The 17,740-nt window shown below is 40.1% G+C and overlaps 1 protein-coding gene across 3 annotated transcripts in view; it reads left to right on the top strand.

The window, feature by feature from the left end:
• Hao1 (hydroxyacid oxidase 1) overlaps positions 1–17,740 on the top strand; it is a 55,550-nt gene that overhangs the window by 11,649 nt on the left and 26,161 nt on the right. For all 3 annotated transcript variants that reach the window (XM_037205238.1, XM_028884529.2, XM_037205239.1), the window contains exon 3: positions 14,506–14,761. In XM_037205238.1, the coding sequence (XP_037061133.1) occupies positions 14,506–14,761 (256 nt within the window). The remainder of the gene's footprint in view (positions 1–14,505; positions 14,762–17,740) is intronic.

Raw genomic sequence — 17,740 nt, 5'->3', positions numbered from 1 at the left:
TAGATTCGATGATCTATCGCATATCTATATCTCTTTTTCTTTTTGCTTTCTAGGGGTGAAGATATCTTTAGGGAATCTTGAAAAGAAAATTTTGGGGTTAATCATCAAGTCCTGTATCGTTTTTCCAGTCTCTGCATAACAGGAAAGTTCAGGGCTTGTTTCAAGTCCTTGTTTGAGTAGTCTGTCAGGCTGGATCATCTCAACTAGTCCTCTCGAAATTGTTCTGACCAGTTTGTAGTCCAAAGTCGATTTTTCCATGGTGTTAATCGGCTTAATGGCTTTATCATAGTCCATGTGGAATCATCGTTGTAGGATCCTGTCATCTTTTTGAAGATTTCAAAGTCACTGTTAGGCATGGTCATGGTTTCCTGCAGACTTTTTTTTTTTTTTTTTTTTTTTTTTTTTTGCCTCCTCTGTGGTTTGGAGCAATCATAGTCTGATAAATGTCTGTCTCTCGGAACCATGAACATTCTTCCCTAGAACAGAAAATCTTCACAATTTCTCCCCACCATTTGTCTTGCCAAACTTTTCCAAACTGACCTTTGCCGATGCTTTCTTGTAACACGATGGTCCTGGCAATTCTTCTCTGAACCAGCAGCAGTAAACTCTTCGCCCCTGGTAGCAGCATCATTGCAGTCAACAACAGGATGAGAAGGAGCTGGCAACGTGAAGCAGTAGCCACTGTTTCCATGGTCCTACCACTGTTTGTGGCTCAGTCTGGGCCAAAGCTTCTCCCAAACCTCCTAGGCCGGCCTCAAACTCCGGATCCTACTGCCTTTGCCTCCTTCAGCAAATCCAACTGGCGTGTGCCACCACAACCGGCTGAGTGTAGCTTGGGCCTGAGCTGGGGCTCACAAGGCCACAGGCAAACAGCTTTTTCATGAATTCGTATCACAAACGTTGGGCGCCAGTCGCTTGATATTCAAAGTGAGAGCTTTCAATTCCATTTCCAGATGCTGTAGTGTGAGATCTTGAAATAAAGCTGGAAAAGTTTGCAGTGCTGGGCCATGCAGTCCACTGTCTCCTCAGAGCCCTGGAGTCCCCAAATCTTCCTCTTGCATGTGTAACATCTTTCAGGAAAGTGCGCTCTACTTATATCTTATCATAATGACCACCACTTTTTCTTTCTTTCTTTCTTTCTTTCTTTCTTTCTTTCTTTCTTTCTTTCTTTCTTTCTTTCTTTCTTTCTTCTTTCTTTCTTTCTTTCTTTCTGTCTCTCTCTCTCTTCCTTCCTTCCTTCCTTCCTTCCTTCCTTCCTTCCTTTCTCTTCTTTTTTTCTTTTCTTTTCTTTTCTTTTTGCACTAAATACTTTGTCTTATACCTTATTCAGGGACCTCAAAAATTACCTTTAAGGTTGAAGCTTGAAATGTGTAATGTCCAAAGAGAGCCACTGTCCATGCTGTGATGAAGGCAGTATGACTGCCTGTTGTATCCCAAAAGGGGGCAGCCAAGTCCTGCTTTAGCTGACTGTTCCTGAGGGAGTGAAGAGAGGCTGCCAGATCTTCAAATATCTTAAAAGAAGCAAGAAATCTCATTTTTTTTAAATGTACAATTCCTTGTTTTTATACGTTGGCAAATAAATCAAAACTCCCTAAAATACCATTTAGGGCAACAGCATGTGAGCCAAAGCAAATACTTTTGTGGGTTACAACTGTCCCCGGGCTGTTCAGCAGCGACATCTGATTTATGTGGAAATTCACCGCTAACTGGTTTTGCTTCTTGTGGCAGGTCATTTTCACTCTCTAGGATTACTGTTTCCTCACTGATAAAGCGAGCTGCTTAAGTAAGGCCAGTGGTTTGCATACTGTGTCCCAAGGGGCCTGGAGCTGTTCTGACGGACCTTGGACACACTGCAGGCCTGCTGCGGCTATGTTGTGAGTTTAGTACTCAGTAAGAAAGTTCTTTGAGGAAAGATTTCCGCGGCTAAACAAAACATGAAGGAAAACATGTCAATGAGAAAACTGCAAAACAAAACCAGCTCGCACAGTGGCACACGCCTGCAGCCTCAGTACCCAGGAGGTCCTGGGAGGAGGGGTGGCAAAGAGTTGGTAGCCAACCGGGGTCCATGGTCAGTACCAGCTAGGGCTATATCACAAAACAAAATACTAATAACCCTGACCGCAAGACCCAAGAACCAAAACCAGTGAAAGAAACCAATGAAAACAGAACACAAAAATCCAGAAAACCCCCAAGAAGAGTAAATGATCTTTACACTTAAAAAAAAAAAAGTAGTAATTTTGACTATATTTAAAACTTCACCAACCACCAAAAACAGATAGTTCGAAGTATATAGCTGCCCTTGTACGTTTTCCTGGGATTCCATCTTTTCTGGTATGTTTTATGGCTGCGGTTGGAGAACTTGGACAGGGAGTGAGCACTCATGTGCATTTCCTTTCTTCTCCCACACTGCTCTCCTGGGATATAGGACAGGAAGTGGAGACATATTTATCTTTGGAGCTTGCTGAAGACACAGATAAATATTTGGTAAATATTTATGAGATTCAGAAAGTGATACTTCAAAGTCTTAATGGAAAGATAACCAACATTTATTGAGCAATTAGTGTGTCTCCGCTTTTTAAATGTATTATCTCATCTAGTCCTTAGCACTATCCTAAAATACATTGATCCAAACCTCTAAGCTGGGTGACTTAATGTATTTAATATATTTTGTTCAATGTTATTATTATTCAATTAGTCGATGCTGGTTATACTATCCTGATCAACCACTGATATTTCCCAAATATCATTAATTGCAGCAAGAGACTCAAAGCAAGCCCAATGTGATAGTCTAAGAATATTAATCAAAACCATAGCATGTTTTATGCTTTTGATTTGGAGAAGAAGTAAACAAAAAAAATGAAAGCTATTAGGGAAGCTTGGGAGCATGTGTACGAAGTCTTGAATTATACCCCAACAGAAACTACAGTTTCTAAAACTCTTCTGAAGTGGAGGGATGTGGCTGGGAAACATTGTGGATTTTTTTGTTTTGATGTTTTGTTTTGTTTTTCTAGACAGGTTTCTCTGTGTAGCTTTGGCTGTCCTGGAACTTGCTCTGTAAATGAGGCTGGCCTCGAACTCACAGAGATCCAGCTGCCTCTGCCTTTGGAGTGCTGGGATTAAAGGTGTGCACCATCACCAACCAGTTTTTCTTAGCCATCACCGCCAGGCCATTTGCAGTGACTGAAAGATTTGCTGCAGAGCATTATTTAATTAACACCTTAACAACTGAAAATTTTTCTCAATTTAGTGAGTTGTAAATATCTATAAATAAGAGAATTTAAATGCCCCCCCTCCAAGTTTTTATCTTCCTTATTCTTCAAGGAAGAAAATAAATCACCTCTGTGTTTCACATGTTGAAGGCACTAGCAAACAGTGGTCATAAATCTTACTTGCTGATAAAATAGGTGCCACGGTTAGATTTGGCTTCTGTCTTGCAAGGTGGGTAGACCACTCTGATTTGTCTTTTGTTTGTTGTTGTTGTTGTTGTGAGCCTAGCTATAAATAGCTGAGCCACCTCTTCAGCCCCAAGTCTGAGTTCTCAAATTCTTGCTGCTAGGTTACAGGCACTACCAGGGAAGCTCTCTCATTATACACATAGTGATCATCATAAAACTTTACTCCATCTTCCACGGAGTTGCATGAGCCTATTAATTTATTGGCTTTAAACTGAGGAATAAGGAAAAAGAATCATGTACTCTTGTATTTCTAGCTTGTTATGTGGACAAGGGCCACATGAGGGAGTGCTGGGACCTCATATCTAGAGAAAGTCATCTCTGTCTAATGCGTTCCAGGAATGCTCAGCATATTAGCAAATTCTTATTAAACTGTCAAAAAAAAGTTTTAAAAGAAATCCCTGCCGCTGGATGCAATTAGAGGCTACCACACAGGATTTGATGGGCCATAAAACTATTAAATCTGAACACTTTCTTTTTGAGCCTAAAACATTCCAAAGTGAAGTTTGGGGATTCAGCTGAGATTGGCCACCTCTTAAGGTGCAGGTGTAAGAGAGTAACACAAAGAACTACACACTCCAGAGAACTGATCACGGTGGAGGAGAGCATTCTAGCTGTTGAATTTTCTGGATTTTCCGAGATTAAATGATCAGCCTTCACACTGACTGGAAGAGCACTCCACAGGAAAACATTGTCATTTCCTTTGCTTCTAACTCAAACGAGGTAGTTTTGAAAGTTTTATTGATTTATATATTTATGTGTTATTCTAGGTGACCAGGGAGATATACATTTCAACATTCCTACTAAGAAAAGAACCTCGTTGTTCTCAGTTTTACCCAATTCAGGCAAAGCAGTGGGCTTGTTCTTAAAAAAGAAAAAAATATTTTGACTTTTCCTGAAGTGGAGGATATATGCTATATTAGGTAGTAAAATATTTGGGTTTTATCTCCTTGCCATCACTCCTCAAAATGGACCTGCAAGATTGTTGCCATTGTTATTTGCCAGTGGAGGAGAAGGGGATACAAGGACAAGGACTAGTCAGTGGTAGACAGTAGGGTTCAACCTAGGGATGGCTCCCTCAACTCTGATTTAGTTGTTTGCCATTGCCTAACATTTTGCTCATTTTCACTAAGAAGAAAAAAAAAATGAGGAACAGAAGAGAGACAATCACCTCACACTATGTCCAAACTATGTTAGCTAATCCTTTGGAAGGGAGTATCTCATTTTGGTAAAAAGTGAGCATGCCAACTAGTAAATTAAAAATAAAAAATAACTACTCCATGCTTTTTTTCCCAAGTAATTTGAGCTTGGCTTTATGATTTGAATCTGTGTTTCCAACAATCAAAAGTAGTGAATGGGGCGTATCACATACATAAGTACACATATAACACACATTACTCACATACAAACATAAACAATATATAAAAAAAGCCTGTGGTACTATATTGCATGCAGATGTGCCCAACTTAGCAATGGATTGTGTCGTTAAACTTACTTTAAGTTGAAAATATTAGATAAAAATCCATTGAACACATTGAATTTGCTGAACCCCATTGCTTAGCATCCCAGTTCACACTGGTTGTTGGCCCTCTACTCCTCTGAGTGACAGAAGTCACAGTGCATAGCTACAGTCTAACATGACAGACAAGAGGGCTGGGAAAATCATAAGGTTCAAAACTGAGGTATGGTTTCTGCTGAAGGCATATTATTTTCTTTCTACCATGATCTCGAAAACAGTTAAGTCGAACTGTTCTAAGTTAAGGAGAATCTGTGATGAAATAAACAATTTCATCTTTTTCTGGAAGTTAAATTCAGTATCAAAATCACTTTTCAGGAAATAAAATTTGTTCATCAAAAGTGATTATTAAAAATTAGAACCCAACTGTATTAAAGAACAATATCAAATGGTAAGATATCAAGGGTTGTATAAAAAATGTACGTGGTGTCGCATGCCTTTAATCCCAGCACTCGGGAAGCAGAGCCAGGCGGATCTTGTGAGTTCGAGGCAGCTGGCTACCAAGTGAGCTCAGGAGAGCGCAAGCTAACAGAGAAACCCTGTCTCGAAAAACAAAAAAAAAAAAAAAAAAAAAATGTACGTTAATTGAGTAGCTTTGTGGAGAGCATGTGATTGCTTTTGTGACTTCTTAGTGGACATTGAGTAATGACAATGAGCAGTTAGGGTGTAGTGTGTCCCAGCACTGATGGGGTTAAGCTGTGGGAGTTGATTGAAGTTACCAGGTATAACCTTGATGCTCATCAAAGTCATCATCATGAGGAAGCATCTGACTGCAGGGGTCATCTCTTTCTAATTATCTGCCAGTTACACCAGGACTGGACCACCCAGTCAGAGCACAGGAGGATAACTTGTGTCTCTGTGTTGTGCCCTAGAGAGGGGCTAAAGCAAGCCAGGGAGCTCTAAGGTGTCACTCGGACTGATGGCCCTTCACCTCTCTGTATGGTAACAAAGAAATCTCAAAGCACAGTGGCAGGCTAATGTTATCTCTGAAGATGTTCTGCTCTGTTAAAAGAATTGGAAAATTAAGCCTGGTTTCCTTCCCTTCATTGAAAGTACTTAAATTGGCTAGCGTCCTTAAATGGTAAGTTAAGGTTTATTTGACCATTTCTGAATAGTTCAAGCATAACTTACACTTCACTTAGTTAAGTTCCCCAGAACTTTCTTTTTCTAGAGAAGCCTAATAACACTTTAAGACACTCTCTCAGCAGCGTGGGTTGTGTCGTCAGTCCCTGTGAGATGAAAGGCTGACATGCAATGGACATTAAGATGTACATTTATGCAAGCACTTGAGCATGCCAGACCTTGAGTTTAGAACACACAGTGGCTTGGTACTCTGTCACCGCATATTTTCCCCATTACACAAGGACTTCCTGTGCAGATGACAAAATTCGTTTTTCCAACAAAATTGTTTTCGGCACAGATGTTTCGGTGACTAAGTTTTGAAGGAGCATTTTAATCAAATGCATCTTAAAAGTTTAGACTTTTTAACAAATTAAACCTTTCTCTTCCCTTCTCTCCTTTTTCTTTTAAAAATATAGGAAGCTCAAGTCTCTTTTCCCATAAAAGAGAGATAATGTTCAAATAAATCATTTGAAATCAAAGTATTTCAAATTGCTCAGTTGTTGTGCCCCATTCAGAGTATGGGATGGTCTCTCACAAGTTAATGTTTCAAATAATAGTCATAACATTTCTGGTGTAACTGTGGATGGACATCTTCAGGTCTGTCATAGTTTCTTCCATGTTATTAACTGCATGATGAGTTTTTGTTTTATCTGATCATTCAATATCCTAGTCATAAGACTCCTGGACTTGACATTAAACATTTGGAAGCTATTTTATAACTAGTGAATTGTAATCTCCTACCTTTGGGTAACTATTCTTTCTCCTTTTCCATCTTTGGACATTTAAATTTGGGTTCAGTCATTAATTTATCCTTCTAATCTGAAATCTAGGAAGCTGATTAAACTATGGATAAGCCAGCTTATGGAACACATATGGTGATGGTTAAATGCACTGAGGACAGTTACTTCAATGCAGTTTAACTGCTTGTTGTAAAACCAGTCAAAGGTGGATATGGGAGCAAATATAGCATATGACCTGTGCCCCTCCCCAGTAGGCACCAACAGAGAACAGAGAGGTGTCGCTAGGGTGATGTCAGTAACTGGCAAGCCATGTGAGAACAAATGCCCACTCTGTTACCCCTGGTCAGTTTTTCTCTCATTTTCTTTACATTAGATTGGGAGTTCTTTACAAATATATGCCATAAACTTGGATTAGCACATCAGAAAGAAAACACATACTGCATTGCTCTCAAAAGAATGTTTGGTGGTCACCAGCTTTGAAAACACTCAGCAGCTTTGAGGAAATATGCATCTCGGGTCTCACTCCAGGTCAACTAGTCAAAATCTGAATTTCATCAGCTTCTGTATAGCTCCTATTAGATAGACATCAAGCCTTAGAAGGATAGAAAAATCCTGGGGTGAAAGCTCTGTACAGTTCCCAAAGGAATGGATTAAGTCTTCTAATGTGAAGCTGTTAGATACAGCATGGAAATCGTTCCCTTCTGAAGACCCTCCAGGTCTCCTGAGAGCCTGCTGATCTCAGGATGCAACATCTAAAATGATACAACAACTCTAGTACATGAGAGAGATGCACTCAGAGTCACTTTCAGATGAAGACCTGGCATGGGTGAGCTTGGGATCCAAATTTTTATAATATACACAACACAAAGGTGTCCTATCATCACTCTTCCACATCCATATTACCTGGATCAGAAGGAAACATTTTCATTAAGGCTTGAAATAAAGAAACCTGCCCCCTTTGCAGGGGCACAATGGCACTGCTCAGCCATAAGGCAGACCTTGCCAGACATGATGTTTTGCTGAGCTATTAACTTGGGCTAGCTTATGTAAATCACTGTACATTAGATTTTAGGCTTTGTGTCAGCCCAGGCATAGCTCAATTCTTATTTAGCCAATTACAGATGGCATAGGTTAAAGATGTAGTTAAGCTTTTGCTGGATGGTGACTTCATGGGGCAGAGCCATACTACTTAGTTCATGGGTAGCCCTGCCCTAGCATACATGATTTAACTTTAATAAGACCCTTTATTTGGGTAGATCTGAGAGAAATTTCCTGCAGAAGTAAGCACTGTTACCATTATTGAACAGCTTGATTTACTGAATGTATTGGCTATTGAACTGAATTTCTCATGGATTATGAATATCAGCTGCTTATCAGGTGTATGCTTTGACCATGCTTTCTTCCAGCTTGTTGGTAGTCATTTCTCTTGTTAACTGTTTTCTTTGCTGTTCTGAAACATTGTAGGTCAGTAAAATCTCTTAAAAACTAAAATAAAATATGACCCAGTAATCCCATCTTTGAGTATAGAAAGGAATTGAAATTAGTATGCTAAAATTCTATTTGTATTCTCATGTTCATTTCAGCATTCTTTACAAATGGAAGAACCTATGATTCCATTAATGGATGAATGAATAAAGAAAATATAGTGTGGATGCATAATGGAATATTGTGGGATTAGAGAGCAAAGTCATAGAAACTAGAAGCTAGGGGTTGGGGCATGAGGATGGAGAAAGGAGGATGTCAATCAAAGTCTAGGTGATATGATAGAAAGGAGAAGCTAGGATTCAGGCATGAGAATGGAGAAAGGAAGGTGTCAATCAAAGTCTAAAGCATGCTAGAGAAATAGCTGCTGGGAAGCTATTGTGCTGCATGAAACCACGTTGAATACTGATGTATTATATAGTTCAAAATTGCTTAAAGAATAGGATTTTTAACCTTTATTTTAGATTTATGGGTTGTGCTCAAAGCCTTGTACATACTATTTAAGTACTCTACTAAGTTACATACCCAGCCTTGAAGAACAGACTTTTGATGTTTTCATCTCAAAATTAGTTGCATATTATTTAGCAGAACTGAGTATCTTTTACAATGTGCATATAAATCAAATAATCACCACATTGGACCACCATCATATACACAATTACCACTTGTCAATTAAAATACATAGATAGATATATATTAGAAAACAAGAAACATCGCTGACTATGGTACATATTAACTTACAATGATGTTAAAAAACAGGTCTCTGGCAAAATCATGAACAGTTTCACAGTGCTCTTGGACCACCACTTTTTTCATATTGTGTTAGAACTTATTGCACCTAACCCTTGTTAGTCACATGACCTCAGCACACACAGAGATAATAGTCACAGACCTTGTCTTAATTTAAATAACTACCCAGTGATAGTTAAATACTATAAAGTAGGTGGAACATCTGGCTTAGACTTACTTTGCAGATGAGATGTGACTCATGGGAGGTAAAGTTGGGGCTGTTGACAGGCCTTGGAGGTTCAACCTCTTATCATCTATTGCCATTCGGAGACATCAGCATTATCTCCCAGCTCATATATATAATCTTTGTTTTCAATGCCTATATGTATGTGACCACAATGTTGTCTCTTTTGTTGATGTAGGAGTTTCTGAATTTGCCTCAGAGCAATGGAGTAACGCATGACTGCTACCACCCAATAAAGAGAGGAAAGGAACACAAAGTCTGTCAATGAACTCTGACTTAACCTAGGCTACCAAAAGTTTAGCTGGGGAGCTAGAGAGATTTCTCAGGGGTTCAAAACATTTTTTGCTCTTGCAGGTTCAGTTCTTAAGCAACCAGATGGCAACTCACAACTATCAGCAACTCCAGTCCCAAGGATCCGATATTCTCTCTGGCTTCTGTGGACACCAAGCACACATATGGTATACATACATACATACATGCATACATGCATACATATATATACACACACACATACATACATACATATATACATAAGCATGCACACATATATGCAGGAAAAAATATTCTTGGAATAAAATAAAACTAATAAATAAAACTTTAAAAGAAGAATTTAGCTGGGTAGAGTGCTACACATCTGAAATTCTAGCCCCTAGGAGATAATGACAGGTGGGTCTATTGTTCAAGGCCAGTCCAAAATACAGACCAAATTCCAGGTCAGGCTGGGCTGCTCAGTGAGACCAAAGAAACAAACAGCTTTTCCTCAGTAGAGGTCTATTGTGTAAGTTATACCTTAAGGATGATAAAAGAGGAAGTAAAAACAAGAAAACAAAGTTCTAAGAGGTCACATGGGGAGTCATGTTTACTTGGCAGTATGTTCTTGATATGTTATCTTAAATTTATCGTTATTATTTGTGTGTGTGTGTGTGTGTGGTGTGTGTGTGTGTGTGTGTGTGTGTGTGTGTGTGTGTGTGTGTAAGTCAGAGGATAATTTTTGTGGAGTTGGTTCTTTCTTTCTGCCTTTATGTGGGGATTGAACTCAGAACATGAGGCTTTCCTGGCATGTGTTTTACCCACTAAAGCATCTCACTGGCTATGGATATGTTATCTTTATGATGTGAATCTTCAGCCTGGAAGCAGTATTAGAAACCTTCACCCCTGGAAAGAGCCAGGCTATGCTTTCACAGCAACAGTGCTTTGGCTGAGAGCCTTGTTCAGCAGGCTTTGTGAAAACATAAAGTCACCTTTGCAGCTGTGTAGTGGACCGCCACAAATCTGGGACTGGAGAGGAAAGCTGAAGCCTGTCCTTTGTAGACTGAAATCCAACTATTCTTACCTTTGAGAGTGGGAAGTCATAGATTCCAGCTGCACAGGGAGATTCAAAGCCAGTTGAGAAGGAAAAGGTGAGCATAGCTGTGTGTGCCAATCATCAGGATTTCTCCAACTAGAACTTTGGAACAAAGCTTGACCATGCTCAGATGCTTAGAAAACTTGTAATCCTTATCTCCAATGTACACAGTGAGCTAGGAAGGTTTATCTTTGTCTCAGGTGAAGGTGATATGTGAAATCTTTAGCATCCAGTACAGCAACTGGCTTTAACCCCTTAAAAGTGATGCTTAGAATGCTGGTCTCTTATGCTGTAACAGGTGTGGGTCATCTAAGGTGTGCCAGGCATTAGAGAAGTTACTGGTCTGTAAAAGACCCAAGGAATCCTGAGTGAGGTGAGGAACTGATGGCATGATTAAATACTCCAGTACATTTGAAAGAAACCAAGGACAGAAAATTAACTACTTCACAGCTATGGTTACTTACCTAGTAGAATGGAAGTATACTCATTTGTTTTCATTTTTGAGATTAGGACGTACTATGGAGCTGATACTGGCCCTTGACTTGATCTGTTACAACAGGAAATCTAGGCTGGCCTTAATCTTGAAAATCTCCTGCCTCAGCTTCCCAAGTGCTGAGTAACAGGGATGTGCAATGGCATTTGGTCTGTAATTTAAACATCAGTACACTGAAGAGTATAAATGTCAAGCTGGCATGAACCAGTCCATTCTCAGATCTGTTCTTACTTAACAGACACATTTTCAGTTCTCTTTCTAAATGGGCCTTGTAAAATTTTATGTTCCTTTAGTTTACTCTAAGGTTAAAATATGTAAAAACAAAACAAACAAACAAACAAACAAAAAACAACCCAGCTATAACGCATCAATAATTTTCCCTGGACACAGCAAGTGACCACCAGTGACTACGAATCAGAGTGATCAGCAATGTTTGCTCAGGAATCATGGAACCCCTTATGATTTCTCCCATGCTTTCTCCTGGTTGTAATAGCTTTGCCCCAACAGATGATTCAACATGCCCAGATTCTGATATTCCCTCTGCTTCCAGTAGGCTCTTATTAAATCACAAAAATTTATTAAATTCTTGCCACCAGAAATAATGGTGACTTATAATTTATGCTCTGCAATTCCAAATTTAAGCCCTCATGATTTTAGTTGTTGAAAAATAAACATGGTGGTTGGGGCCATAGCTTAGTGACAGCATTCATGAATAGCATGCCCTGGGTTGGATCCCCAGTATTGGAGGGAAAAGCAAGTTAGAAAATGTTAGAGATGGATGGGTAGCTCCAGAACAGCTGAAAGTAATGTAGGCAATGACTGTCTTAGTTCTCTATGGACATCTGTACTCAAGTGATTGTGGGAAGGTATTTGAGAATGCTGACATCCAGGACAAATTAGAAAGTTTGGTGTTTGTATGGTTTGTGAATTATTTGAACATTGTCAGGATCTCTGTAGAATGCCTAGAGATACTCAGATGCTGAAGAAAGTCCTTGAAGATTTCCATTTTACAACTGCCAGAGCTGTGGTTGAGTGCACTGCTAAATTCATGAAGGTTCCAGATTATCTGAATGTTCCCTTTGCTCATCCTTTCATGAGGAACTACTTTTATCTGTGCTTCATTACCAGGGATTCTCATGGATACCAGTCCTATACAGACATATACATTGGGTTTTTGTCTTACTTTGCTGTCCAACACTGTATGACATTAGTTAGGTCACATCTTCTTCAGGAAATCTTCTCTGTGTGGTGAAGTGTTGGCTAGACAATTCTGACTCAAGGACTCATTGCCCTCTGGTGTTATTTCCACATTTCTAAACTTAATGAAAATCAGAAAAGGATCCAGATGTATTATTACCTAGTAAATGTGTTTCGTATGGACAGTGATTTGCAAGCCTTGAGAACCAATTATAGAAATTCTCAAACGAGCTCCTGGATGAACACTGTCTCAAAGGGATGATGCTCTTCAGCTCCCATGTTTGGTTTGGAATGAAGATACCATCAAGGGCATTGGAAATGTAATATGTGTGTTTTAAAAATCAAATTCATTTTAAAAGCCTTTGAATTTAGACTTTTGCTATCAGCAACTGATACTACTATTTCAGTGTCTGAGTATGATCCAGCATAGGCGGCAGCAGCAGTGTCTGGAATAGTCAAATCCTTGGGGACCAACAGGAGACCAATGAAATAAAAAACTGTGGTTGAGACCACGAGGCCCACTTTCTAGGAGACTTTGTTGTTGGCTAAAATTTGAGCATGGAAACTCTTGAACCCCTCAGAGAAACTTCCTAATCCTCAACTTACTTGGTTCCCATCATCATCCTGTGAGTGACAAGTACACAAGTACTTGTCAAATTCCCATTTGACACAAGGTGACCATTGAGATGATATGAGTGACTTGGGATTCTGTAACCAGCATTGGATATTTATGCTTTATTTCTTGGAATTTCTTGTATAGCATGGACACATCAAATTAGCCTCCCCTCCACTTAACTCACTTGTCTTACTACCTATTAGGGGGGAAATTCCTTCATCAACGTTCTTTAAATTCTTCCAAGGCAATTTTCTCATTGTTACCTTGATCAAAAGGATGCCTCTGAGCCGGCAATGCTGGCACACACCTTTAATCCCAGTACTCGGGAGGCAGAGGCAGGCAGATCTCTATGAGTTCGAGGCCAACCTGTTCCCGGAAAGGCACAAAGCTACACGGAGAAACCCTGTCTCCAAAAACAAAACAAAACAAAACAAAACAAAACAAAACAACAAAACAAACAAAAAAAAAGGATGCCTCTGATTTTTATCTAGCTAACATATTTTTAAGAGGAGGCACTATTTTTAAGTAGAATGTGTTTTAGTAAATGTGTTAAAAATGAAATTCAGAAATAGAAGAAGGAAGGAAAACTTGAACTAATTCGTGGTTTTATTACTCATTAATGTTGTTTGTTTAGGTGAGCTATAATTTGTAGAACTGTGGAATCATTACATTTTTTTTAACTTTTCACTTAATATATCTATATATCTTCATTGTATTTGTATGTCTATGAATATTTTATAATTTTAACAGTCAGAGTTCTACAGAGATATGGGATCAATAAATCTATATCCCAATATAAATATCAGTACCATCTCTATCTATCTATCTATCTATCTATCTATCTATCTATCTATCTATCTATCTCTATATGTATCTCTATATCTATATCTATATTATGATAGAGTCTTACTTTTAGGACTTGGGTTACATAATTATGGAGGCACCAAATCTCCAAATCTGCAGACTAAGCAGAAGGCTGGAGGCCTGATGAAAAATGATATTAATGTCAAGTTTAAAAGCAGTAGGCTGGGAGAATTTCCTTTTCTTTCTTGGGAGATATCAGTCATATTTTAGGTCTTCCACAGTTACATGAAGCCATACAACTGTAGGCAATCTGTTTTACTCAATTCTACTACTACTTTAAATGCTAATTTCATCTAAAAATACCTTCATGGTAACATCCAGATATGTTCAACCAAATATCTGGGCACCATGACCTAGACAAGCTGATACATAAAATTAACCTTTGCAACAGTGCTATCCCTAATGGTTGTATGTATTTCATCTTATATATTAATCACATACAGTAGAGCCAGTACCCCAAGATGGTCATTCAGGTTGCCCTCAATACTTCCACCTGCAGCTCTAGCATATCCTTTGCTATTCTTCTTCACAATATGCGATAACACAGAGAGGAAATCAATGCATGTTTTATTTATTTATTTCTAAAGTTTTGAGTTCATGCTTCCAGGTTGCCTTTGCAGACGTCTTTCTCTCTTGAACAAAACCCCCACTCTAGGATAAGAAGCAGTGCCATGTCTACATTAATTTTTCTGCTTTCCATTACAGCCTGTCAGACCATGGGAACTGGCATGATGCTGAGTTCCTGGGCCACCTCCTCAATAGAAGAAGTGGCAGAGGCTGGCCCTGAGGCACTTCGCTGGATGCAACTGTACATCTACAAAGACCGTGAGGTCAGCAGGCAGCTAGTGAAGCGAGCTGAGCAGATGGGTTACAAGGCCATATTTGTGACTGTGGACACCCCTTACCTGGGCAACCGCTTTGATGATGTTCGGAACAGGTTCAAGCTGCCGCCACAACTAAGGTAAATATGGTCTCACAGTCTCAGAGTGGGAGTTCTCTGTCCCTTTCACGGGCCACCTCCAAAAGCTGCTTTTTCTTCTTCTAACTTGCAAGTAGATACCCTAGAGATGTAACTCTCCAGAGAGACATTCACCTTACAGCATGGTTAAAAGGATCTTATTGGAGATGACAGGCTCTGTGTTCTAGAGAAAGCCACTGCCACATATCTGTATAATCTCTAGCAAGTGTTGCTGCTTGGGGATGTTACATGTTTGAGCTATTACAACAGGAGGGATTACTATATATTTGTAAAATTAAACAGATTTTATTACCAGCATGCATTAAGGCTTTGGGAAGTATGAAATAGCATACAGATGAGTTTTGGATAGGCTACAGTTTTTTATTGTGATCCTGGTACCCTCTTTCTTTGTGGAAATCAAAGACCCACATTCATATTTTCAGTTTAGTTGTATTAGGAGCAGACATGGCTAGGAAGATGTAAAAATGGAGGTAAAAGGAGCCATGTATTTGATCCTTCATCTTCTACTTCATTTTATGCTCCTCTTTTACATGGTTCATCCATGGATCAAGATTTGTTCATTCACTCACTCATTCATGTTGGCAAAAACCATGCTTACATTCATCTAAAACTGAACTACAATGATTTCATTGGATCATTTAACCTGTGATTAACTTTTAATTGTCCCTTCCCTTGTAGCATTTTAGGAGTAGAAACAGCTTGAGTAAAGCCAGGACCTCAGTGTAGCTCAGTGAGAGAGGACATCAGGTTCGTTCAGCTGTACGTGTCTTTCCTTGTTGCTTTCTCCTTCCATATTTTATACCAAAAGGGCCTCTTGCATTTTTCATACCAGTTGTGACAGATGTGTGACATCTCTTGGGCCTATACATATCTGAACAAACATCAAACCTTTGTCTTAGTAGATGATATTTGATGTTGAGTGTCTGTGGATGCCTTGCAGGAAGTCTAGGGCTCTTTCTACATGAGTCACTGCTCACTCTGTCTACATTTTATGTTTGCAATTACTAGGGCTTTAAAGATCAAAGAAAGATAAAAGAATAAAGATAAAGCATCCTATGTTTACTTTCTGAAAGAACTCAAAATGAACAGATACAAAGCTCAGGTCAGGTTTCCCCATAGGGAGAAATTGGAAATGAGACTTTCTATGTATTGTAGACAGCCTTGTGTAAGGACCATAAAATTGCCACTTCCTATAGCCACCAGTATACCTATGAGACTTTAAAGGTTTTGCTGTTGTGCTATATGTCAAGAGGTGATGTAATTAGTGGGAACGCTTGTCACTTCCAGACAGGTTTGGGGACATTAGTTCTGTATGTAGTACCCCTAGTAAGCCAATGATAGACTTGGAGTAAAGCTGGGCCACGGATCCGATGGACAGGCTACCCAGATACCGTGGAGGGTGAAGAGAACAAAAGCAAAAACTGCCTCTCCTGACATAATCCTAAGCTTGCCAGATTCACCAGAAAGCTAACTACTTACAACTTCTCTAAAATGCAATTTGCACTCACCTTCTGCCTACTTTTTTTTTTCTTTTTTTTTTTTTTAGACTTTCAGAAATAATTAGTTTCACACTGTCGCTGTTTCCTACAGGAAACACTCCTTATTTCCCTTTGGTCGTTTGTGAAGGAATGGCCTTTTTCCTCTTTCCCTAAAGGCATCGCTCTTAACAACAGTGATGGTAATAGAATCACGGAGTTTGCTTTGTGCTTCCTGCTCTGGGTAGCAAACGAGTGGGTATCTAGTCCTTTGGGCAGGAGGACACTGTTGTGTATCCCAGCTGGGACCCCTCGCTTCTCAGCACGGAGGTGACTGCATGATGAGCCACAGGCCTGAACGCTCCCCCCTTTTCCTTTGCCCCTGGACTTCTGCCCAGATGATGTGGCGGGCCGTGAAACAAAGACCCCTTTCAGCTATTAGTGTTCACAGGAGTGGCCCTGGGTTTCCAGCTTGTCACAGCTCTGTTCTGAAGATGATCAAATCACGAACAACACATCCAGGTTATGGGGAAGACGGAAACATCCTGCAGCTGGGCACACCCCACCCTGGCCTGCACACTGGCGGGGCTTGTCCTGAGGGCAGCAGGGCAGTACAGGGCTTCTGCTCAGCGTCTTGGGGGCCGGCACTCCGAAGACAGAACACACAAACTGGAGGAGGTCAAGCCTCCTGCTTGAGGCTTCATTCGCCCGGCAGAACTCATCTGTTAACAACTCGATGTGAAATCAGTTTCTTTTTGCACTGACCTGACTCATAGAAGGTGAAGCCTGCTTTTCAGAAGTGAGGTTTGGCAAGGGAGGGAGACAGGAAATCCAAGGGAGAATGAGTCGCTAAGCCTGGCTCCTTCCAGCCTTTGCTACTTCCTCTGCCCCGGGTGGAGGGGAGGGCCCTGACTCTTGGCACCCGGGAGCAGAGAGAGTTCAGAGGGTTGGTAATGGCCACTTGGTCTATATGCAAAACATATGTGTGTGTGCACATTACAACTGGCATGAAAGTGGGAAGCAAAGAGGAAATCCTCTACTCTAGAAGAAACAGGGACAAAGCCAGCTCACCACGCAGATTCCGGAGCCTGCCAGGCAGGGACTTTTGGTCTTGTCCTTACTCCACAGAGGTGATTCATTTACCCGGGTTGGGATTAGTCTGTCCCCCTTCCCCCACAGTTCCAAAAAGTTTAAAGAAAAGCAACAAGATCAAATCATTGTCAGAAACACACACCGAGGCCAAAGGTGTTCACATCGGAACCCTCAAACCTGATACCTTACATGGTAAAATGAGCTTGGCCCAGGGGAGTGAGTCAAGGATCTTTAGACAGGAGATAATCCGGTTTTATCACAGTAGACATTATATGCAACGACGCGTTTTTATTAGGGAAAGGTGTAAATGACAGCCAGAGGAGTTGAGATGATAAAAGGAGAGTTTGGAACCCTGTGTCCAAGAGGCTGGGCTGTCACTGAGAGAACAAGTGAG

Source organism: Peromyscus leucopus, chromosome 4 (genome assembly GCF_004664715.2).
Source record: "Peromyscus leucopus breed LL Stock chromosome 4, UCI_PerLeu_2.1, whole genome shotgun sequence".
Taxonomy (NCBI): domain Eukaryota; kingdom Metazoa; phylum Chordata; class Mammalia; order Rodentia; family Cricetidae; genus Peromyscus; species Peromyscus leucopus.
The sequence above is the reverse complement of the archived record's forward strand: the minus strand, read 5'-3'. Positions and strand labels throughout refer to the sequence as shown.